The sequence below is a fragment of the Mytilus galloprovincialis genome, chromosome 11 (genome assembly GCF_965363235.1).
Source record: "Mytilus galloprovincialis chromosome 11, xbMytGall1.hap1.1, whole genome shotgun sequence".
NCBI classification, from domain to species: Eukaryota; Metazoa; Mollusca; class Bivalvia; order Mytilida; family Mytilidae; genus Mytilus; species Mytilus galloprovincialis.
The window spans coordinates 54393663-54419540 of NC_134848.1; the positions used below are offsets into that span (position 1 = coordinate 54393663).

At 32.1% G+C, this 25878-nt stretch overlaps 1 protein-coding gene across 14 annotated transcripts in view; it reads left to right on the top strand.

Annotated features, from left to right (window-relative positions):
- Positions 1-25878, top strand: part of LOC143052386 (talin-1-like) — a 119675-nt gene that overhangs the window by 56684 nt on the left and 37113 nt on the right. For 13 of the 14 annotated variants that reach the window (XM_076225412.1, XM_076225398.1, XM_076225406.1 and 10 more), the window contains 28 exons: positions 2453-2582; positions 3012-3161; positions 4095-4237; positions 4521-4648; positions 5067-5130; positions 5598-5708; positions 6061-6150; positions 6503-6568; positions 6683-6784; positions 7760-7836; positions 8238-8418; positions 11292-11432; positions 12115-12272; positions 12681-12834; positions 13530-13799; positions 14207-14422; positions 15162-15275; positions 15858-15989; positions 16238-16366; positions 16903-17016; positions 17976-18089; positions 19449-19712; positions 20195-20278; positions 21338-21565; positions 22209-22328; positions 23015-23352; positions 24715-24808; positions 25438-25527. In XM_076225412.1, coding sequence (XP_076081527.1) covers positions 2453-2582; positions 3012-3161; positions 4095-4237; positions 4521-4648; positions 5067-5130; positions 5598-5708; positions 6061-6150; positions 6503-6568; positions 6683-6784; positions 7760-7836; positions 8238-8418; positions 11292-11432; positions 12115-12272; positions 12681-12834; positions 13530-13799; positions 14207-14422; positions 15162-15275; positions 15858-15989; positions 16238-16366; positions 16903-17016; positions 17976-18089; positions 19449-19712; positions 20195-20278; positions 21338-21565; positions 22209-22328; positions 23015-23352; positions 24715-24808; positions 25438-25527 — 4002 coding nt within the window. The remainder of the gene's footprint in view (positions 1-2452; positions 2583-3011; positions 3162-4094; positions 4238-4520; positions 4649-5066; positions 5131-5597; positions 5709-6060; positions 6151-6502; positions 6569-6682; positions 6785-7759; positions 7837-8237; positions 8419-11291; positions 11433-12114; positions 12273-12680; positions 12835-13529; positions 13800-14206; positions 14423-15161; positions 15276-15857; positions 15990-16237; positions 16367-16902; positions 17017-17975; positions 18090-19448; positions 19713-20194; positions 20279-21337; positions 21566-22208; positions 22329-23014; positions 23353-24714; positions 24809-25437; positions 25528-25878) is intronic. The other variant, XM_076225409.1, reaches the window with a different exon arrangement.

Below are 25878 nucleotides of genomic sequence, written 5' to 3' on the forward strand. Positions count from 1 at the left end.
ATAAAATAAATATTTTGTCTTGAGTGATGGTACATATGATTTGTTAAAACAAGAATCATTAAATAATTTAAAGCGAAGTTTAAGTTTCATGAAAATAGCAATACACTAGACTACTGTCTAATAAGAAGTGATGTAAGTCTTCTACAGCTTTCTAACAATATGAAATGAAATTAGAATTTTTATTGTGTCAGTTGTGTATTGATACACTAATTATTTGTAAAAATAAGAGTGATGAAATCATTGAAATCAAAGTTTCACAAGTTTAAATTAGCAGCCAATTTAAGTTATTTTAATTCATCATTGCCATTAAATATTCAGTATATATTTCTTATATACTTTTGAACGTACATTTATCAGATGTTTTGAATTGAAGTAGTAATTCAAAACAGTCAGGAAAAAATCATATCTTTAATATGTTATTCAAATCAGAATTTATTTTCCCTTCCTGTACAAAATTTGAAGTACTTATAGAATAGAGATTGAAATGACCAAAATCCGGACTTGGGAGTCGTATTACGTTCTGGGTATTTAAAAGAAATAAACACTCGGTATTGATAAGTCTGTTTAAGTGGTACTTCTCTTTTGCTAATGTAAGGAGAGAGGTTTCCGTTAGTACTACAAATCTTCCTGATGCATTTGTAAGGCGGGACCTGATAAATTTATTTTGGAAAAGATATATTTATAGATTGAAGACATTTCTATTACATTTTTTTTTTATTGTTTTTTTTTAGAATTTTTTTTAGATTTTTTTATAAAGTCTGTTGAAAATTAGATTAAATAAAAAAAAAAAAAAAAAAACAATTTTACCCTTGTCCGCATTTCTTGTAAAACAGTTCATTACTGTGTTCTCTTGTCATTTTAAGGTTTTTAAAAAAAAAAAAAAAAAAATTAACATATAAATCTTATTATCCTGTAAAATTATTTTACCCCTGTCAGAAATTCTTCTGAAAAGTTCATTTACTGTGTTCTGTTGTCATCTTAATTTCTGTTTTTTCGTTATTTTTGCCATTGGAAAGTATTTAAGTCTGATTACCCTGGTAAAAGTGTCCCCTTTTTTTACCCCTGTCAGCATTTCTTGTGAAGCAGGTCATTACTTTTGTCATTTTAAGTTCACTTAGGAAGTCTATACTACATTCAAAGTCTTTATATTAATTCATATCAAACATCAATTCAAGTTTGGGAGTTATATCTAGGAAATAGTTATGATAAAGTCAAACTAGTGCATGATATTTTATGAGGCATACCAACTCTCCACAATAAAAAAAAGATATCAGTCCCTTTGACAAATCTTGATCATTGCTGAATGTAGATGGAAGCCAGTCTGGTCCTAATACCAATGCCAGCAAAATTAAACATACCTAAAATTTTCTTAGCTTGCTGTTCCAATACGTACCAGTAGGTCTTCCCCCAAAAAATTTGCTATTGAATCTGTAAGTGTTATTCAGGATTTTCACGCTGTGGTTAAGACCCATTGGTGGCCTTGTGATAATGATAATGTGCTGTTTTCTGCTTTTTGGTCGTGTTGTTTTCTCTTTGGAACATTCCCCATTTTCATTCTCAATTTTATGATTAACATTTATATATTGTGGGGGAATGTGTAAAAAAAGCATAGAAAACCCAGCTCCCTCTAAAAATTGGAATTATGTTCTAGTCCTTACTCAATACACATGGTCATAGAATTTTTCTTCAACATATCATACATCACAGCGTATATTCTGATCTGTCATGTATCATTGTTTGTTAATACTATCCCTTGGTAGTTTCTGGTGTTTGTAATTCTATTACCAGACTGTTGGACACAAACATATTGATGTTATACAATAAATATATGTGTTGAAATAAAGTTATAAAAGCAGACTGGCATAAAAATCAATTAAAGTGCATTTTCTTATATAACTATATCAGACATACAAACATTCTAACATATTAAAAAAATATGGTACCCAATTAACCAGCCTTGAGCATAGCTATATTCAAAGAAAATCCATTCTGATCCTAACGATCATTACATAATTTAAGGGAAAGGGCCTGAATACTTATGACTATTTTTACAATGGAAATATTCTATCATTTTATAGTTTAATAATAGTAACATTGATAGGTAACTTATTTGGTCATGTACAATGCATGCTTGAAAAACCCTAAAACCTGTAGTTGGTAGAGGAGATGCATATTATACACAACTGTAGATTTTGAATTTTGGTATTATTTTTACAGGTCTTTTTACTAGAGTACAAAAAAGGGAAAGGCACGACTACTTGTAACTACTTTTACAATGGAAATATTATATATTTCTAATAAAATTTGAAAATAGAAGATTGATAAGTACCGTATTTGGTCATGTATAATACACATTTATTTTTAATCTGAAATATACTGTTGGTAGAGGAGATGCATATTATACACAACAGTAGACGGTTTTTAAATTTAAACTTTTATTTTATCTTTACAGGACTTACTAGAGTACAAAAAGAAACTAAGGATTTTACAGATTAGAACTCTAGATGATGCTAACAAGAAAATCCAGATAGACGACAGCTTCCAAGTCGGACAGCTTATGGTGACAATCTGTACTAAAATGGGTAAGATACGGGTTCAGTTCATATAGTACAGGGCACCAGTAAGTGACAAGCTGGGATTTAATGGGCAAGAAACTGGTTGTTTTCACAAAAAATCTTACTAGAAAAAAATACTTGTGAGTCATGAACATTTCAGGATAACTTCAGATAAAATACGGGTTCTGTTTATATAGTGCAGTTAACCAGTAAATGAAAATGAACTAAAATCGGTAACGAGTATGATTGATTGTTGGTTGCTTTACGCCTCATGAGCACAAAAAGGCTATATCGGCAGCGGTAACCAGTAACAGTGACTTAAAGCCGAAAGAAAAGTCTATCTATGACACAAAACCAGGACATGTACAACAAACAAACACACACATAGCAAAGGAACAGGAATAATATATATGTTTTTCAGTAACCTATATAATATTTTTATATTGTGTTTTGTAGGAATATCCAACCATGAAGAATACTCATTAGTTTTAGAAATGCCTGAGGACGAGAGAGAGAAAACATTAACATTAAAACGGGACAAATCCATCGCCAAAGATCAGAAAAAATTAGATGAAATGAGAAAGAAACTTCACACAGATGACGAAAGTTTGTATTAGTTTTACAGTAAATGTACATGTATATTAATTCATAAATTCAAAATCTAATTTGTAATTTTTTAAAAATTCCAGATATATAAGTCTTTCATGCATAATTTTCACATTAATTGTTTAGATATATATAACTAGATGTAGTTTGAGTGCCAATGAGACAACTCTTTGTCCAACTAAAACAGGAAAACCAACTGTCTAATCTATATTAAAAAAAACAAGAAACGCTAATGAACCATATAAAAAAATGACAAGCACAGAAGAATGATCTTGACCTTGCATCTTTTTTTGTGTGTAAATTTCATAAAACATTGATATATTGTTTATGTTAATTATATTCAAATACTTGTACAAAACTACAAAGGGGTGGTGTAGCCTTAAGGGCACTTCTAATAAAATTTGATCTGTCATGGTTATTTAAGAAAGATAGCTTAAACAGTTATTGGAAATATTCATTTAAAATTCTATGCATGGCGGTATAAAATAAAAAGTGAAATTCAACCTCCTACAGCTCACAGTCAAAACAGTGTGCACTTTTACTTTTCTACATTGGCTAGAGGTATAGGGGAGGGTTGAGATCTCATAAACATGTTTAACCCCGCCGCATTTTTGCGCCTGTCCCAAGTCAGGAGCCTCTGGCCCTTGTTAGTCTTGTATTATTTTAATTTTAGTTTCTTGTGTACAATTTGGAAATTAGTATGGCGTTCATTATCACTGAACTAGTATATATTTGTTTAGGGGCCAGCAGAGGGGCGCCTCCAGGTGCGGGTATTTCTCGCTACATTGAAGACCTGTTGGTGACCTTCTGCTGTTGTTTTTTCTATGGTCGGGTTGTTGTCTCTTTGACACATTCCCCATTTCCATTCTCAATTTTACTCACATAATGGTAAAGACTTCATAATTAAAGTTATTTTTTTTTTTCTAATTTCAGTGGATTGGTTAGACCATTCTAAAACTTTACGTGAACAGGGAGTAACAGACAATGATGTTTTACTGTTGAGAAGGAAATTCTTCTTCTCCGACCAGAATATAGATCAGAGGGATCCTATACAGCTTAACTTATTGTTTGTACAGGTATGTTATTATTACTGTACTTTATATGTGTGTAGGACCAGTGTCAGTAGATTTTTTCAGAGAATCTCGGAGATAAAAAAATGAGGACATTTTGTTGAATTCTGTGACATGCAAGGTTTCATCAATCCATGAAAATGGTACTGTTGAAAAAGAAATGAATCCACAGTATTGTTTTTTACCAAGGTTAAATTTTTGCAATAACCAAAACCAATACATTAGAATAGACCAATTATTACATGAAGAATTAAGAAAAATACCTTCAATATTTGATTTTATCTTCCAGTGTCGAGACGCTGTGTTGAATGGTACCCACCCTGTTACCCAAGATGAAGCTATACAACTGGCAGGGTTCCAGTGTCAAATTCAGTTTGGAAGCTTTGTCGAAGGGAAACACAAATCAGGATTTTTAGAGTAAGTCAAGTTACTATGACAAGCATTTATTTATTAGCCATAGATGTGTTGGTGAAGAGTTTTAGGGTTTCAATTTGTTTAACAACAAACAAAAATCTTGGTAAAAATGGGCATACCCTGCCTCACTCAGGAGCTACAAAGGAGAAGCACAGCAATGCCAACAAAGGAGAAGCACAGCAATGCCAACAAAGGAGAAGCACAGCAATGCCAACAAAGGAGAAGCACAGCAATGCCAACAAAGGAAAACCATAGTGAGAAAAAAAATGTTAGGCATTTAATTACTTGTAATTTAGTTCTTTTAGTGAATTCTCAAAACCTTGAAAAACTATTGACTAACATTTTCAAGGGAAGTAAAAAAAAATATATATATCATTTCTGAAAAACATCAAAATTCAAAATTTTGGATTTCTATTTGCAGATTGAAAGAATTTCTTCCCAAGGAATACATTAAGACCAAAGGAATAGAAAAGAAAATATTTCTTGTAAGTATATATATGTTAACTTAACTAAGAAGCATTTTACAATGGTATAGACATGTGTCAGTTGTTTCAAATCTTATTTTCACCTCAACATCTTTTCTTATTTTAAGTTGGTATATAGCAGTTTGACAAACACGAATTTTGATGATTGAATGAGAAGTTTAATATTTCCGTATTAATAGAACATGATTAAAACGTTCAGATGAGTTATCTCCCTGTAATGTTAAGTGACACTTTTAATGTGTTGTTGAATAATGCTCATTTTTGAAATCTGTTCATTAAACAATAGTTGTTTATATCCACTGTGTTCCCTTATGATCATGATCATGTGAATTAAACTTAAACACAATATCATGGATCTTAAAATATTGATTTAGTTCAATTTTGAGGTTTTTGACATTTACTGTACATGAGTTATTTCCCTTTGTCATCTTAAAATTTGTTATTATCTATCATTATTTTTTTTTTAGGAACATGAGAAACTGAGAAATAAAGGTTTAAATGAATTTGAAGCCAAGGCCAAGTACACACAGATGTGTAGATCTCTTAAAACTTATGGTATTACATTCTTCTTAGTCAAGGTAAGTGCAATTAATTAAGTACAAGGTTTGAATAAAAATCTAGAATTTTTAAATTTTTTTTGCAATCTCCTTTTTCATGTAGACTTCACATGTTTCGAAAAAACACCTTTGGATCAAGAGTTTGGAAAACCAAAATAATAGCCTGATTAAAAACACAATAACAAAAATAGCCTTGCAGAACAGCCTTTTCTGTCTAATGTCAACTTTGCTTCAAGAACTTGTAAGCTTAGTTATGGTTCAATTATATACTGTTAACCAACTAATTTTATCATGTGATTAAATTTCGTAAGTGAATAAGAAATTGTAAATTTAAATATTAATGCGAAAAAATGTTTTTTATTTTCTTTAACAGGAGAAGATGCCTGGTAAAAATAAACTAACGCCACGTTTACTTGGTATTACAAAGGAAAGTGTGGTCAGAATGGATGAAAAAACTAAAGAGGTAAAAGTTTCATCTAATGGTCTTTACATGTATTTAAAATTTTTAAAATAATTTAAATTTTGAATAGAAGACCTTGAGTTTTGAAAGCATAAGAACTTTTAAGATTACTTAAGTTTGACAATAAATGTATACTTAATAATAATTTCAGCGGAATTAGAAATTCTGAAAGTATCAATGACAGGGGACAAAATGTATGGCATTTGGGAATTTAACGCAGTATTCATAAATATTAACAGCATTTATGAATTATAGAACAGATTAATTAAATGCAAAAATATATACAATCGAATTATTCCCAGATTATTAAGAAGATGAGAAAGTTATATTTTAAAGCTTTATGTTTTGATTTCAGATCTTAAAGACTTGGCCACTTACAACAGTAAGAAGATGGGCTGCTTCACCAAACAGTTTTACTTTGGTAAGAACTGAAATTATATTCACGTTATATTTTTGGCAAACAACTTAAGATTTTGATGTTTTATAACTGCTTCTTTATTTACTTATTTATACTAGTGATACATTTTATTTTTAGGATTTTGGTGATTACTCTGACAACTACTATTCAGTACAGACACAAGAAGGAGAACAGATCTCTAGACTCATAGCTGGTTATATTGATATTATACTAAGCAAGGTAGGTTAAAGGTCACAGTATGTGGTTTTAATAGGTGTTTTTTTTCTCATGTAATTTATAAAGGTTTGATTTTTTTTTACATCATATGAAATTTTGCCCTTAGGTGTCACGATAAAATATGTTTTATTTCCTTTATAGGATTTTTTTATCTGTTAAGTTGCATTTTTTGTATAAATGAAAATTAAGTTACAATGATTAAGGTTGATAAAAAGTTCAAAAGAAAAACAAAATGATCTTTAGTGGATAATATTGAAATACAATTTTACAGTTCAAAGAACCCATTTCTGATTCAACCAGAAACTGGTTGTAGACTAGAGATTTTACTTGACATGACTGATAAATTACTTTAACTTGAAAACTAATGATGGTTAGTCTACTGGAGAATAATCCCTAATGCTTTTTGCTTGTCGTACTAAACTTGAAGGGTGAAAATTGATATAGTTAATAGAGTTTTATATAGCACTAAAGACATGGAAATCATTGTTATAGAAAGTCGGTTGATGCATTTGAATTTCAATAATAAAACCTACAATCAGTCTGTCTATTAATTTTATATCTTCATGTCTGTTGGATGTTTACTTTGGCAGTAAAACAGTCTAGCCCTTCGGTAAATATAAGTTGACAAAGGAACTTTTGACAAAATCAATATAAACCATGCTAATACTGTAAAACGTACTCTCACAGGGAATCTGGATGGGTTACCAGCATTATAACATTTTATTCAGAGGACACAAATGTATTTTATAATAATCAGATCATAACTTTATAGTGAGGTGGAAAAAATTGCAATATATTCAGGTTGATTTTAAAATGACAGTGCCAAAGACATTCTGACATGAAACTTAAGAAAGGTCACCGGCAGAATAACAAATTTTGATCCTTTGATAAGGATATTTCCTAAAATTCAAATCATAACTGTCTTTATATTGAGGTGGAAAGAGATTGATTTTAAAGTGGAGATACATTATTTTACAGAAAAAAGCCAAAGATCACTTGGGTATTGACGGGGAAGATGAAGCTCCTATTTCTGAGGATAATGTCGCTCCATCACAGTAAGTAGCTTATTACTAATAAAGACTTAAATCTCATAAATGAATAAATTAAAACATGGTATTTAAAACCCATGGTGGCCTTCATCTGTTTTCTGCTGTATTGTCGGGTTGTTGTCTTTTTGACACATTCCCCATTTCCATTCTCAATGTTATGTAAGGTTATTTAGTGGAAATATATGATAGGCAAGATAGTTTTATTTATCCTTGAATATATTGTTAATTTATTTGTAACATATGTGTGTTGACTGGCAATCATTCATTATTAAAACCTAGCTATCACAGAATAGTCAGTAGTTCTGAAAGTGGCTTTATACACCAATCAATCAATCTAAATCAATGACTATCAGTCATCAGACATAGTTAGAATATAAACGTCTAAAAAGTACTTAATTTTGTTATAGGGCCACCATTATCCAGAGGAACCAGGCAAAGATTGGTCATGCTGATGTTGGATCGGTTGCCATGCCAGCAGTATTAAGGGGAGCTAACACTGGGCAATCTAGTTTTTCTACTGGATCAATGGGATCAGCTCAACATAGTCAGGTGTCAAATGAAGCGCATGTAGGGCATGCTAATAGACAGGTGTGATATTTACTACTAACAAAATAACTACTTCCTGTTTGGTCTCTTAAGAAAGAGGGAGGGGGGGTTCTATTTGTTTGGACATTCAAAACTTTTTACTTTTGTTTTTTAAAGCTTCTTACTTTCTCTGTGATTTTGCAAAACTTTCTACTTTTTGTTGCTAAAATTGGGATAAGTTAATGTTTGATGATCTTTTTGTCTAAAGTACCGTATGTGGTTTGGCAATAGGAGAGATGTAGGGTTTAGGTTATGAAATTACTCTAGTAGTAAAATTTTGTTCGACAACTAGACTGGCATCACAAATTAACAGCAAATTCTGAGTTTGCAAAGGTGTAAGATGGTTCAATGGACATTTAGTCAAATTAGCAATTGTTATTTAGTGGTCTAAATAAAAAATTTGATTGACAGGAAATATACATGTTTTAAAAAATTCCCCAGCATTTATTAACCCTTTCGCCGATGAGTCCCGGTTTACCGGGATTCACGCTTCAGACAGCTGACGATGAGTCCCGTTTTACCGGGATCGGAATACCTCTTTTATGTTTCCCGCTTAAAACAGTGCAAACATGAGTTATCTTTCTTTGATGAATACCCGGATGAAAGTGTAAACATGATGCTTCCGTTTGTTGAAAACCGTGTCAAAATCAGAGGAAATTTACGGAATTTACGAGAATTTGAAATGAGGGAACATTTTTTTTGAAAGAATATGGAAGAATTGAAGCCAAACTAGTATACTTTTTTGACATAAAATGTCGTTTTAAGTACAAAACACTTGGAATGGACATTGTTCAGTGTGAGGAATTTGTACAGCCTCATAAAAATTTTCAAAATTTTGCCGTTTTGGGTTAAAAAATTACGATTTGGGGTCAAAGAGCAGAATTTTGAGAATTTCACCTAGAAAATGCCGAAAATTGGAAAATTTGAATATTTTAAGAAGAATAAATTATTAAAACATGAATAAAACTGTGAACATGGTTCTAGTGAATGAAATAAATACACAAATAACTACAAACAAGTTTTTATTGACATTTATTATGAAGATCTCCCACTTGAGTAATAGTAGCCAGGGGAGCCATCGTCTCAGAGTAGCTTCTGTCTGGGCAGCAATCGGTGAAAGGGTTAAACATACAGTTCAATTTAAGACTCTTTTTAATGTTGCAAGATTTACGTTGTTGTTTATGCTGTCCTTGACCATGTCCTTCACAAAATGTTCATACATGTGTGGTATCCCTCTTAATAACTTGAAATCCTTATCCAACACAAGTAGATATGGCCTCTATTTCAACTGCATTCTTGTTATCTAGAGAAAGATTTGTTTTATACACATGATGGTCTATGGACCAAAGGGTTAAGAATAGCATATCAGAAGTTTTAAGCAAAAATAATTATTCAGACTGCCAGGATAACGTTTCCTTCTAAGGCAGCTGCCTTTATAGTTTTTGTAGTGAATATCTTATTCAAACTAACTTGCTGGCCTAGATTGACTTTGTAAGGTATGTGTTGACTGAACCCCATACATTACCAGTGTTTACATATTGTGCACCACCATCAGATGAAGTAACCTTTTGCCCATTTTTATTCCGGTTTACTAATACAATGATAGTAACATTTTATTGTTGTACAGCGTATGTCATTATACTACTAGATTTTTAATTTTTATTAAATGATGTATACTTTTTACCTATTACATTTCTAAATTTTTAGTTAGTTCAAAACAGTTAACTACATTAGATATTGACTAGAATTGATTTTAAACTTATTTTTTATTTGCAGTAGTTAGCATGTAAATTCAGTTTGTAGTAAGATGTTAGTGTGTTAGAAATTTAGTATCTATATTTTTTCTCTTTGTATATGTTTTTTCAAGGAATAGAAAATTAGATACATGCAAGTACCTAGTCCTACACAAAGTAGCTCTTGCATTCTTAATAATTAATTTAAAAAAAAAAATTGGTGGACTATACTGTTTGTAGCATAAGAAAAATAATAATAAGTGAGTTTAAGATTTAAAAAAAAAAAGTGTAATTTGAGACGAATCTAATTAAAGTTCTGATCCTGTGTCCACAATTTACCTGCAAGTCTAAAGTGGCATTTCTACTTTCTGTTTTAAAAACCTGTAGAGCTAATGTGATTTTATTGTATGACACCAGATAAAATTGACGGCTGAAATTTTGTTGGCTGACTTTGAAAATAATATCCAGAACAGTCAAAAGGAAAACCGAGTGATGTGAAATGTATGTTAGCAAAACTTGGACACAGGATCTTTACTTCAATCAGATTGATTTTTGACATGCATGTTGAGAACCATCTTTATTTAATTTTGCAGTCAGCAGTTATTATTACTTTGGTAATTATACTGGCTTTACTTGTTTGTTCTGGAACAAAAGAGAATATCAATTGAAAAGATGTTAATAAGTTGCACATTGTTTAAAACATTATTATAAGTACAACAGTGCTTTTTTTTGTACAAGAAAATTTTAATATGGTGGCATTGCTTGTCCATTTGACTTTCCCTATGTTTTATTGTCCATCTCTTGATAGAAAATTTTGTTACTTCCGTTATATGATTTTGATAATGTGTGTTTTATTAGTAAATTGAAAAGATATTAGGTCAGTTAAGAATAAATCAAGGTCATTTGAAGTGATTCAGACTTTGTCTACAGTAAAAAAAATATTCACCTAGGTTATTTAAAAAGAGAAAAGAAAGGAATTTCCATTTGGTATTAACAACATGATAAGAATTGCAGATTTGATTAACATAATGCATCATGGCTAACTTCAGCAATCACATTTAAAAAAAATTGAACAAGACAAGTTTTCATACTTCCAGTTGCGAATGAAATGCTATAACTTTATGTTTGGTTGCCTTTATACAGAGTCAGAACATACGAGAACAGACACTGTCACATTCACAGAGGGCACTGATTACCATTATAGACGAGGGAATGACGTCCATCAAGAAGGCCCAATCACAGATGGATCATGGTGCCACACTACCACAGCTTGGAGACGATGCTGTATGTACAAAAATGATGTATATAGATATAAGACAATGTGGTTTAAGAGCCAATGAGACAACTCTCCATCCAAGTCAGTCTCATTACAGGTCAAAGTATCGCCTTGAGCCTTGGCTCACACCGAACAACAAGCTATAAAGTGCCTCCAAAAAAAACTAGTGTTAAACCATTCAAACAGGAAAACACAATGGCGCTCTTTGATAATAGATACTGCCAACTAACTAATTTTTTGCAACGTTTAATGTTTGCGTCTTTTGGAATAATATAAATTGAAATTATTATAGAAAAATAATGCAAATATAATTGTCATGATAATGTGAAACTTATATATTCCCTATAAAAAAACCTTCAGTTTAGAATGAAAATAATGATATAGGTTAAGATACTAAGGACAACTGTCTGATATTTATGGCAACTCAAATTTTTTTTAATTTTAAATTACTAACTAATTTTTTCAGACGAGAAATATACAACAAATACCTATTCAAGTATTGTTTTGGATGAGTTGAAGAAGTATGGCTTTCTATAATACTTGTATACAATCTAAAACCAATATTGGGACATAGGTGTGAATTTTGTCTTTTAATAAGAAATTGTTAAAAAATGAATAAAATAAACTATAAAATATTTGGGGGTAACTGAAATAAAACTGATTAAGAGTTTATTCTTTGTATTTAAACAGGCCTCTAAGAAGTGGCGTCAAAATACTTTAGATTTGTCACGACAGAAAGTGAGTGCTGAGGTATCTGCTATGAATGCAGCCACAGCACAGCTAGTAACATTGTCAGCAGGAGACGAGGAGCCTGATCCACAAGCAGTTAGCTCTGCTGTAGCTCAAATGTAAGTACAAAATAGGTTAAAAAATAAGGAGATGTGGTATGATTAACAGAGTTCAAATAACATGGGTTTAAATTTAGGTTTCTGCAACAATTAACAATACCTATATCTAAAAAAAAAAAGAAAAAAGATTGACATGACAAAATTTGAAACAGTTAAAACAAAAAAAACCAATGGCCTCATTTATGACAAAACATTAAATGATAGACTGGTTTTGCAATATACACATGTAGGTATTGGGGAGGGTATTACATTTTGTGTTTGAACAAGACTGATTTTTAAAGTCAATATGTGATGATTTAAACTTATCACCTACATTCTAATAATTTGTAAGGAATGCTTTAAATATTCTGTAATTTCATAAGAGAAGTCATTTTCACTAATATGTTTAAATGGTATTTATTATTTTAGCACCTCCAATATAGGAGAGTTCTCTCATGATGTTCGTATGTTGGCAGCTCTACATGAGGATGAGAACACTGGAAACAACTTAATGAATGCTGCTAAACGTCTGGCTGGTGCCTTCTCAGATTTACTTAATGCTGCACAACCTAATGCAAGAGATGTAAGTCATGGATATGGAAATAAGATTCAAAATTAATTAGATATAAGAAGATGTGGTATGAGTTAGGAGTGCCAATAAGACAAATCTCCGTAATGTTTGGTATAATGGAGAATTTGGAAATATTTTTAAAGATATTTATAAAGAATGTTTGTCCTTTGCCTGGACCAATACATGTTTTTATTATGCCCCACCTACGAAAGTAGAGGGGCATTATGTTTTCTGGTCTGTTTGTTCGCTCGTCTGTTCGTTCGTTTGTCTGTCTTGTCTGTCCCGCTTCAGGTTAAAGTTTTTGGTCAAGGTAGTTTTTGATGAAGTTGAAGTCCAATCAACCTGAAACTTAGTATACATGTTCCTTATGATATTAATGCCAAATTAGAGTTCTGACCCCAATTTCACGGTCCACTGAACATAGTAAATGACAGTGTGGGCCGCACACCCCAGTTCTATGGCATCAGTGTACTATGGACACATTCTTGTTTCAAATGTTATGAAAAAAATGTATGATAGCAAATGTATCGCAAAAGTTTTGATAAGCTTTGTTCAGTCGGACAAATTCAAACAAGGGGATATTTTTTGCGAATTTTCTTTTTTGCAAAAAGTATCCTCTTGGGGAAGAGTGCCCAATTGACAGTACTACTTTTAAAATGTAAGATAAATTGTGATGTAAAAAATGCCTAAATGTTTTATTTTCACAGAGACAAAATATTATAGCAGCTGCCAAGATTGTTGGTGAGGCTAGCCAAGAAGTGATGTATGGTGTTGGAGAAACAGCAGAAGACCTGGACAGAATGTACCAAGAGACTCTTCTGGCCCTGGCCAAGGCTGTGGCTGGTGCTACATCTACCTTGGTACTGAAGGCTAAGGGTGTTGCTAGTTCTACGGATGACCAGGGATTACAGAACAAAGTTATCAACTCTGCTACAAGCTGTGCTCTTGCCACTTCACAATTGGTGGCATGTACAAAGGTAATATGTAGTTTTTGATTTGAACATTATCAATTATATCCACATTTGAAGATTTAAGATTCATGTAAACATGCATACTTAATGTAAAATTCTAGTTAATGATAAAAACTACTGACTCACGTCATTATTCATTATTATATAGATATAGGAAGATGTGGTATGAGTGCCAATGAGACAACTCTCCATCCACATTACGATTTATAAAAAGTAAACCATTATAGGTCAATGTACGGCTTTCAAGACGGAGCCTTGGCTCACACCGAACAACAAGCTATAAAGGGCCCCAAAATTACTAGTGTAAAACCATTCTTTATAATAAGGACCCTGCTATTCATGATACAAAATAAAAAATAAAAAACACCCAAAAATTGTTAGGCCATTTTATTGACTTTAAATTCTTCTTGCAGGTTGTTGCTCCAACAATAGCCAGTCCAGCTTGTCAGGAACAGTTAATAGAGGCAGCCAAACAAGTGGCCCAGTCAGTCGAGGGCATTGTTGATGCTGCCCAGCAGGCCTGTCGTGATGACCGTCTGCTCCAAGATCTGGGAGGTGCTGCTACCATGGTAACACAAGCATTGAATGATCTGTTGCAGCATATCAAGAAAGGAGCAGGACCCACCCATGTATGTGTTATAAGTCTATAATTACATTAGATTTATGTTTCATTATAATACTTTATTCTGATTGGCTAACTGCACATCACATGTTATTCCTTAAGCAATTGCATTACTCAATAAAACTTATCATTCATGATAACACGTGGTTCCACAAGAAAGTGCACATGTGAATTAAATAAAAAAATTATAAAATTCGTATTTTCATGATCATAGCTAAAAAATGTAATTATAATTATTGAATGCTTCCGCGCTCCATACAAAATGTACATCGGTCAACGCTTCTACACCCCAATGACGTTACAAAAAGAATTAAATAAAAATATCAACTGTGGATTTTATATTTCCGTAGATACCAATTTTCATGGACATTTGATTTGCTAAAGTCTGCATACAACCTGATATAGAATGTATAATTCATTGAATATTAAAATTAATGGTTTGACTTTTCCCAACGAAATCCACAAAACTTGATACCTTATGAATACTAATGCATTCACAGTAATAAGTCAATACACATATCTATCAAAATTCAAATGAATGTCCTGGGCAACTTTTCATTGAGAACTTGTCTTAAATATGAAATATTGACAGTATAAGAGGACTTAGACGTTATCATCTATAAACAGCAATATATCTTATAATTAAAAAAACTTTGCAGACAAAATATTAGTTCTATGATGCTCTGTTTTCTATTTACATATTTTTTCTAAATTTCTGAAAGTGATTTTCTTATGAATATTTGTAGGCTCATGAGGCTCATGAAGAGGCAGTGGACACTATTTTAGCTGGAACAGACAAGATTGTTAGCTATTTTGGTGATGCACATGAGATGGTTAAACAGGCTAGACAGCTGGCACAGGTAGGCATTGCTTTAAAGCTAGATATTCCCTAGCAAAACTCAAAATCCAGTCTTTACAATGGGAATTTTATTTTGAATCTGAAATACAAAAAATATGAGATATAATTTTGATGTGAATTTAACACATATTTTTCCTTTAATTCTTATAACTGTATGCACATTTATTAATTCATTTGGCTGTTTTGTCATAGCAAGGTACCCAGGGAAGGTATTTATAGAATAGGGACTGATGTGTAGAGTCAATTAAAGAAATTTTGATGTACAAAAAAGTATTGACACTCATCCATAGATGAGATTTGCAATTACCTGGGTGAAGCGTATGACTTAATGGAACAGCTCTTAGCAAGTTCCCTCCACCCTTGTAGTAAATTGATTAAAAAATATTTGCTGTTTGCATCCTCCACATTTCATTATTTCTTTTGATTTCTCAATGTTTGTAGGCAACTCTGTTTTGTCACAATTGGTACCCTGTTTGAATGGTCCTTGATATCAGAGATTGAAAGTTGCAAAAATTAAACCCTATATATCTTTTATATCAGAAAATCTTTTAATTTATAATAATATTATTCTTGCTCTTTGTAGGCAACCTCCATGTTGGTAAATGCCATCAAAGGTGATGCTGAAGGTCATACTGACTCAGACATGCAGAAACGATTACTGGCAGCTGCCAAAGCTCTCGCTGATGCTACAGCTAAAATGGTGGAGGCTGCAAAGGTAGATAATTTTACACCATTAAAAAATACTTTATTTTAGTTTACTTTAAAATGGGAAATTGAATTGCTTCTAAAGATATTGATGTTTTCTATGGAGATGCTTACAAATTCATTAAATTTTAGTGTTTGAAATTTCTACATGATTGTATTCAAAATTTAAATATGATGAGTTTCATATCCTAATGATTTAAATAAGTTATGTATGACTAGACCAGTGTAATTCATTTATTAAAATTCTTTTGTTTGTAGGGCTGTGCCTCCAATCCTAATGATGCGATGCAGCAACATAGACTGAGACAAGCTGCAGAGGACCTAAGATCAGCCACTAACATTGCTGCCAGTAATGCATTGAAAAAGAAAGTCATTAAACGTCTTGAGGTGAGTACAAAATGACAAATACAGACATATGACACACCTACAATAGTAAGACATAATTACAAATAATAAAGGTTTTGGCACAACATATCTATGATAGTAGGAGCCTACTGTTTGAACATGTTTAATAATTCCTAGCACTTGAGGTTTGAATTTTGTATTTTTTCTTGAATCTGATTGTGATCTTTCTCAAAGCTAAAATTTATAAGAGAAAATGCTATTGAATATAATCTTATCTTATGACATAAGCAAAAATGAATGTTATGCAATACTTTCTGTCATTATGGAACATGAAGATGATAGAAAGGCTATATACCTCAAACATTTAGATGTTAAATACTACACCTAAATGATACTTTGTGAATTGTTTCATATTTGTTAAAAGTGGAAAAAAATCACACAAAATCAATTTCCACATCTCCATTTTACAAAAAATAAAACATTGCATAATTGTATTGAATAATTAAAGATTAAATTACTGCCATGCTTCAAAATATAATTGGACCACAGTTATATGTGATATTTTTTTACCATTACAGAATGCAGCGAGACAAGCCGCCTCAGCTTCCACACAGTTGGTCAACGCAGCCAAGTCTGCTAATACTACCAATACCAATACATCTTCACAACACCAACTGGACATTCAGATAAACGTATGTGTTCTTATTTAGCTATGGTCATTGTTATTTTTGGGATTTAAAGGTGTCACACAAGATATTTAGATAAGAAAAAAAGGTTCCATGATGAAAATTAGGGATGTTTCAGAAATCCAGTTAGGGCTATTCCAGAAAAAAGTGTAGGGGGGGGGGGGGGGGGGGTTGGAAGGCACATTGTATTAATAATACATGGGTGATGGGTATCAGAGCAACTTTTCACACTATAATGCACTATAATTCTCAATTACAATTGTCTGGGTGGTGGGTACTGACAAAAACTGCCTTCCAACCCACCCCCCATACATTTTTTTCTGGAATAGCCCTTAGCTGATTTTACATCTTTTCATGGTTTAGAAATGTAACCAAAGTTTTACTTCTGTGCACATTATATGTATTTACTTTTTGGTCTTTTTACAGCCAATTTCATCGAGTGTGTAGACAAAGGTAATATCTTTGGTTAGCTTGCTTGTTATCTGAACTGTGAAGGTAACCAAAGATATTACCTTTGCCTACATACTCAATGTAATCGGCTGTAAAGATCACCCATAGATTATGCTATAGATGCCTAAAGCCCTGTCAAAGTATCCACAGTGTTTTATAAACTCTGAATTTAGGGGCTTTCATTTAAAAGGGGTTTATTTTCCGGCTAGGTCCAGTGAGAAGGTCAGGTATGAGTAAGAGATAGTGTTATAATTAAGGTGTATTTAGTTCAGCCCTTGATGGGTTGAGTCCCGTTAAGTAAAAGGAGGCCAAATTTTGGTACCCTTCACACAAAATGTCAAGAACCCTTATTGTCTTTTTCACAAGAAATGAAAGAATAGTTATCCAAACTTGTACAGGCCTTCAGAGCTTCGATCTTAAACACAGATAGGAAAAGCTTTATGGGCATGGTCCCCATGTAAAAGAAGGCACCCTACAAACAAGATCTTATTAATTCTATATTATTTTGTTCACAGGAAATGAATGAAGCGTTACCTAAGCTTGTGCAAGCCTTCAGAGCCTCAATGTTAAATACAGACAGTGCTACTGCTCAACTGAATCTCATCAACCAAAGTAAAGATTTTATACAGGTAGGGAGGCTATCACTTTGTTACAGGAGATTTTAATATCATGTGGATTCATCATTTGTGTGATACCAATTTTCATGGATTTGTGGATAAAGATCTTTATATTCTCCCTCACTACGTTCGTCCGAATATAAAGTAATTAATATTCTATGGCCTTAACAAAGAACAAACGACATAAAGTAGGTGTGCTACTCGCTATAACCTTTAATTCTATATAATACAACAATGTATGTACCACATACAAACATAACAACAATAATATCATAATTCCAATTACAAATTCACATTAAATCAACCGTGAATACACGTGTCTACTTTAGGCTATAGCGAGAGTCGATGGTCAGAAAAGTGACCGCACGGGTTTTAAGTGCGGACAAATGGTCACATGTCATGAATATTCATGAACTACTTACGTACGACGAACTAAATTTTATAGATGAACCTAAAAAAAAAAAAAGGTTTATTTTTGGTGTTTTAAGGATGTTTGCTACTCTGTTTAAAAATAACAAGCTTTTTATTAAAAAGACTGTTATAAATTGAAAGTATATCAATAAAGAAACTAAAAAAGCATAAAAAAATGGAGAGTCCGTGTGCTTGTTTTCGAGATATAAGCAGTTGAAAATTTGGCGGGAAATAATTCTCTAGATTTTTCTTTCACTTAACATTGGCACCTTTTTGTTTAAAAAACTAGCTTACTAGGTAAAAATAACAAGGATTTCATAAGATTTTGAAATATGGCTTTTGAAATAATATGTAATAAAAATATGAAAAGAAAAGTAGGGTTAAGTGGGCAAATATTTTAAATGTTAATACATGGATAAGACCGGAGGATTCCGAAAATCTGGCAAAAATTCAAAAAGTAGAGGAGCAAACATCCTTAAAGCCTTTTTGAAGCACCACATTTAGGTTATTCAGGCCAGTTTTTATTGGGGGAGGAAGCCGGAAAATGAACCTAAAATTCAAGTATTCAAATGAATAAATTTTTCTATAGGCATGTATTTAGAAATGGTCAAAATCACATATTCAATTATCCAGGATACATTTGTATTGTAATCTACAAAATGTTAAGGAAAAGAAATAAATATACACGAAAAGATAATCTGTTAGGGTTGAATACATGAATAAGCTTGTAAAAATAAGGAAATGTCTTGTGATTGCTAATGAGGAAACTGTCCACCAAAGACCAAAGGATGTTAATATTAACTCATTTAAGAATATTAATACATAAATGTCTCTATATGTATTTTTTCAGAAATCAAAGATGTTTTTTTCAAGAAAGCTATTTAAAATTAAAATTATTTTTATTTTGCAAAAAGGTAACCTCTCCCCCTAAGATATGTAAACCACTTATTTCCTTTACAGCCTGCTAGTGCCTTAATAGCTGCATCTAATGCTGCCAATCCAACAATTGGTGACCAAGCTGCAGCCTTGAACTTGAGCCATACTGTCAAGGTCATGTCCAATGCCTTGGCTGAACTTAGGTCATCTACCTCTAAATCAGAAGAGGCGTATGGCTCCTTGGAGATAGACAGTGCCTTAGACCAGCTACAAACACTCGACTCTGAAATGATTGAAGTCAAAAGATCTGCCCAGCATGGACAACTCAGACCTCTACCAGGAGAAACTGTAAGTCACCATCGTACTTGACTAAGAGGTTTTTCCTTGTTTAACGACCCTGAATTGTACAATCTTTAATATCACTTTTATTATTTCCTTTATCAATAGTAAACCATAAAAATTCTAAAATATTTGTGATGTTTTTATCATTGCCAAAAAATGCTACAATGATAGGTTTCTCAAAAAACATTTAAAAAGAATTGCATTTTCAATTTTGATAGCATAATTTTGTATGCATCATTCCTGAAATTTCAATAATGACTTGCATTTGTGTCAATTGTCTAACAAGCACAATAAAAAATGCACACAATAGTTTTTGAAAATACATTAGTCTGTGCAGTGTGCATACAAAAATAATACCACAGAATTAAAGAGTTCCACATTTTAGGATGAAAAATTAGATTTAAAAATTGTTCCCTCTTTGTATATTCTGAGGTACACTTGTACTTTTGCATATAGATAGATAATATATTTTAAATTTTATTTTGCAGGCTGAGTCCTCAGCTTCTAAACTTGGAGCTACATCTAAGACAGTAGGATCTGCCATGGCACAGCTCCTGACAGCTGCTTCACAAGTATGTTTCAGTTTTGATAATATTCCATTGCATTAAATTTCCTGAGAAATAAAATAGTGTGTACAGGTTAATCACTAACTGTAAGGACCTCGAAAAGAGTAGTTTTCATATGAATGATTTAAAACAATGATTTAATTCTGATTATATCTGTGGAGTAATATCTCATAACTTGTTTTGACTTGAACTGAATTGGTTTCATTGTTTTGTAAAAGAAGATACATTTATCTTGAAATTGCAACAACTGTTTTAAAAGTTTAAAATTCATTTAACAGAAAGAATAAAGGTCTGCTGTCAACACAAAATTTACAAACAAACCAAAAAAATAACATCAAACATTACTGAATTGGACCACTAAGCCCTCCCCCTTATTGAACTTGATCAGAGGAATAAAAGAAGTTGCATTCATATACAGACAATGAAAATCAATTAGAAAAACCAACATTGTCTGTAATACCACAGTGTTCAAGCTAGTCTGCAGGGAGCCAATCATGAAATGGGCACTTCAACAAGCGATTGATAATTATAAAAAAAAAGCATGTCAAACATTGTCTTATGTAAACAGCAGGGGTTTCAGCTAGGAGTTTTGAAGGCTTTAGTCACTTTTACAAGAGGTGAAAATAAGCCTTATTTTGAGTGACAGTCAGGGACCAATGACGTTTCTTACTAGTATAGGTATGCCCAAGTTCTTCAATGAATAGGATCTTTTAAGGCATTGGGCAAATTAGTTCACCGAAAAAAACCCACAATCTCTTTAATAACAGTGTGGTAGACAATAAAAATGCAGTTTAATCAATTAGTGAATAATATTGTTTTAAACAGTGTTACATAAATAAGGACGTTAGTTTTCTCGTTTGAATTGTTTTACATTGTCTTATCGGGGCCTTTTATAGCTGACTATGCGGTATGGGCTTTGCTCATTGTTGAAGGCCGTACGGTGACCTATAGTTGTTAATGTCTGTGTCATTTTGATCTTTTGTGGATAGTTGTCTCATTGGCAATCATACCACATCTTCTTTTTTATATTAATTTATTAATTGGAAACCTTAAATTCTTTCATAGGGTAATGATAACTATGTAGGAATAGCTGCCAAAGATACAGCCAATGCTTTACGTGTACTGGCTGATGCCACTCGAGGTGTGGCAGCTACCTCAGATGATCGTGAAGTACAGGAACTTGTTGTGGAAAGTGCAAGGGAGGTAATTAACCAGTCAACAAAATTATTGGAAGAGGCCAAGAAAGCCATGAATGATCCTGAAAATCCAGAGAATCAACAAAGATTAAACCAGGTACTTAATGCTTCTTAATTTTAAAGAAATTTGGAACCATAAAATGACAGATTTACTGCTTCTTAATTTTTAAAGAGATTTAAAACGATAAAATGAAAGATTTACTGCTTTTCAATTTGTTTAAACCAGATTAGTAGAGTAATCAAATACTCAAAGATTATCCATAAGGCAACGGTAACATTTGAACAAAAAAAAAGACTCTTTTGCTAAATTTCACATTTGTTTAAAACAAATTATCTTTGCATGAAAACTGCTCATTTATGACAAAGTAAAATTACTTCGAAACAATTCGAAATTTGTACAAAAACATTTAGAAAATTGGATATTTTTTTTGGAGGTATGGTGGTTTATTTTAATAAAAATATCTGTCTTGTGCCAACAAATAAGTAGATAATGAAATACTGTAAACCAACTTAATTTCGCGAGCGATTAATTTTCGCGACTTTCGCGGGTAGAAAAATAACGCGAAATTAAATCGTCGCGAATATGTATAACGTGGATCTTTCCTTATTTAACTATATCAAGCTAACTAGAAAATCGCGAAATTAAATCGCTGTGAAGTAGACTAGCTGGAGATAAACGCGAAATAAAGTATCCGCGAAAATAAGTTGGTTTACAGTATACTAATCTAATGTTTTTTTAGGTTGCCAAGTCCGTATCCAATGCTCTGAACAATTGTGTGAATTGTTTACCTGGTCAGAGAGATATAGATAATGCTATCAGACAAATCACAGACTCTTTCCAAGCTTTGGCTGTTACACAGGTAAATATAATTGTCTCCCCTAGACCATATTTTGTTCCCTCTTTTTATGTTTATGCTGATTGTAAGAGGCCAAGGTTGATCTTTAAATGTTTACAATCATGTTATGATACCAACTTAACCATATCTCATCTTGGCTTTTTTTTTCTTCAGAACAATTCCCCCCTAAAAACATTAGGTAATGTTAGTTTGATTAGGGTTTCTATGTTTGTCAACAGTTTGATAGTTTACATCACTCACTGTTCAAAGAATAAAAATTCTTGGCTGTAAAAGGAATGATTTAAATTTAGTCTGATCCTCTTCATATGTTAAACTTGTGACCTCAATCCATTGCATGCAACCATCCAGTTCTTGTTCTTATAGTAATGTGGCTTACTGACATGATACAATATAACAAGATTTATTAGTAGGCAGTAAATTACTTTGACTTTACTGCTCCCCCCCTCCCCCCCCCCAAAAAAAAAAAAAACCAAAGCCAAACTTTTATATACTGTAAATTAATAAATAATTGTTTGCATTTATTATTGCGACTTTGTCATTTTAGAATAAAAAGCGATTTTAATATTTGCAATTTTGCAAAAAATCTTGTTTAATTCATATTAAAAATTCATAATGCGAGTTTGAATTATTGCGATTATAGACCAGTCGCATTTTTTGCAATAATTTCTGAATTAATCTTTATTTGACAGTTTCCACCAACAAATAAGAACTTCCAGGATGTACAGTTAGAAATGAACAATGTAGCTGTCAATCTGAATCAAGCCGCTAGTGACATCGTCACATCATCACGTGGTGCTCCTAAACTTCTCGCTGAGTCCACACGTCAATATAGTGCCACCTATGAAGAATTTGTGAAAACAGGACTGACCATTGCTGGAATTACAAAAGATAATGAAACACAGAGCCAAATTGTAGGAGGTTTGAGAAGTGTTTCCATGGTTTCTAGTAAACTTTTAATGGCTTCCAAACAAGTGTCTGCCGATCCTAATGCACCAAACTCCAAGAATCTCTTACAAAATGCTGCAAGGTAAATATTAAATACATAAGATCTTGTTCAAAAATGAAAACAAAATATAGAGGAAAGGTAACAGTACTGTGGAGTAATTATTATTCAGGGGATACCAGTTTTAAGTGGATTTCTTGGATGCACGTGAGCCATGAAATTTAAATGTACAAGGAATTACAAATTTCTTGAAGTTTATATGCAAAATAATGAAATCAAATGTCCAAAATTTTCTCAATTCACCAAAATTGGTATCAACGAAAATGAAGGAATTCACAGTATTCCTAAAATATATGTGTGCAATTATATATTTATATACTTGAGTAAATATTTAGGTTATGACTTAACCCTTTCAACGCTACACAAAAAAATAGAAAAATGGCTGCTGCTGCTGCATTTTTTTTGTGTTCATTCATTAGAACAGTATATTCCTTTTCAGACTGCTGTATCTTTTTTATTATAAGAGATACAGAAAAAGATATTGCATGAAAAGTGCTCAGGAGAGTATGAACTGTAATGTTAGGCAGTTATTTCAGTAAAATTTTATCAGGTTACCTGCATTTTCAGGTAATTAACAGGTAAAAGGTGTAATTTGTTACATTTGTGTTGAATTTTGAATAAAAACTACTTTTCGTCTTCATCTATTTTGTTTTTTTATCTGTCATATAATAAAGAAGACATCAATTGCTCGATTCCGTAGCGTATTGCACCATACACAACATATTATGTAATCATGGCCCAAATCAGTGGCTCCGTCCTCAAAATTTTCAGTCAACCTCCGTTTTCCCCCCTTTTTCTACGTCTCGTAATGATCGATCAAATCATATTTCCCACACGAATTGAATGTAATAAACACATTGAGATAACAAGAAACCTTTTAACTAATCCTTGTCATCAGTTTCGCCATAGAAATGCTGAAATATTTCCATATTTACAGCTTCGTTTCCGATTTCCGCCATTTGCATTTGTCAAAATATTTGTTTTTATTTTCCTTCAATTTTCCTTCTACTTCATGATTTTACAATAAAAATTGCCTGGATTTCAAGCGCAAATGAGACCTTGCATATTCTCGATTCATACAAGGAAAAATTAGAGAGGACCCGAATGAAAACCGAATGGTTTAAGAGTCCTTATGAAAAATCCGTTGTCATCGCGGCATATGCCGCGAACAGCAGTGGCAGACGGCGTATGTCATCGCGGCATATGCCGTGTATAGCGTTGAAAGGGTTAAGAGAACATTATTCATGTACAAGAAAAAACAAAAAACAAAACTTTTTCCCTTTGGACTTGAGGTTTACAAGTTACTACATTTAAGTTGGTGTAAACATAAATTACATTACATATTGAATTAAGTTTTGCAATGTATTGTTTTATTTCTATCCCCAGGGCAGTAACAGAAAGTATTAACCAGTTAATAAACACTTGTACAGTGTCAGCACCAGGACAGAAGGAGTGTGATAATGCTCTTAGACAAATACAGGTACATTGTACTACTCAAATATGGATATGTCATACCAGCCAGAAACTAAAAATTTAGAAAGAATGAATAATTTACATACAAGAATGAAAGCCTTTCACTATTGTTCAAAACAAACAAAAAATAATAGAAAATTCCTTTAAATTGAAAATAGTAACTTGTGAAAATAGTACGTTATAAATAAAGGAATATTAGGAAACTATATAACCAAAAATAGTTCAAACCAATCATTACTTTAACATTCAACTGGTCTGAAAAGATTGAAGTCCACACTATCATTAACACCACATGGTCCATATTGGAGTGGTGTGGATGAGGGTTTTCAAAATGGAGAATGATAAGATGCTAGAATATAAAGGATATTGAATAAGGAGCAAAAAGTATAAACAAAAGAGAAAAATGGCCTCTAACATTAAAAATATACAGAAATGGAAAACCACACATTCAGACCCTTTTCATTGCTTTACAGCCTGAATTAGTACAGACCTATGTTTTTGTGGGATCAAATATGTCTTGCTGAAAAATACAAGACACTCACCAGTTTGAATAATTTAAAAAGCTGAAATAAACATTACAAAATCCTGCACTCTTTCTATATCTATGTTTATATAACACTATAATTTTGTTTGCAGATGATGCAGAATCTGTTAGAGAGTGCTAATGAACCTGTAACAGACATGTCCTACTTTGAATGTCTAGATGCTGTCATGGAAAGGTCAAAGGTAAATACATTTAACCTTTAACCCTTTGAACTTTTATACTTATATTGCAACATATAATATAAGCATCTTCATATCCATTGGTTAACAAATACATATAGATAATATTGGTTACAGGGGAGGTAATTCATATGAAAACAACAAATTTTTACAAATGGTTGATATTGATGATATTTAAAAAACTGTAAGATTTTGAAATTTAATGTTCAGTAATTATGTGTTCAAAACATATTTATTTGGATAAATTGACTGAAAATTCATGAGGAATTTTGATTCAAGAGCTATCTTTTAATAGATTTTGTAACAATAATAGAAATACATATTTAAAAGACATTCAGTTAACATATGACTGGC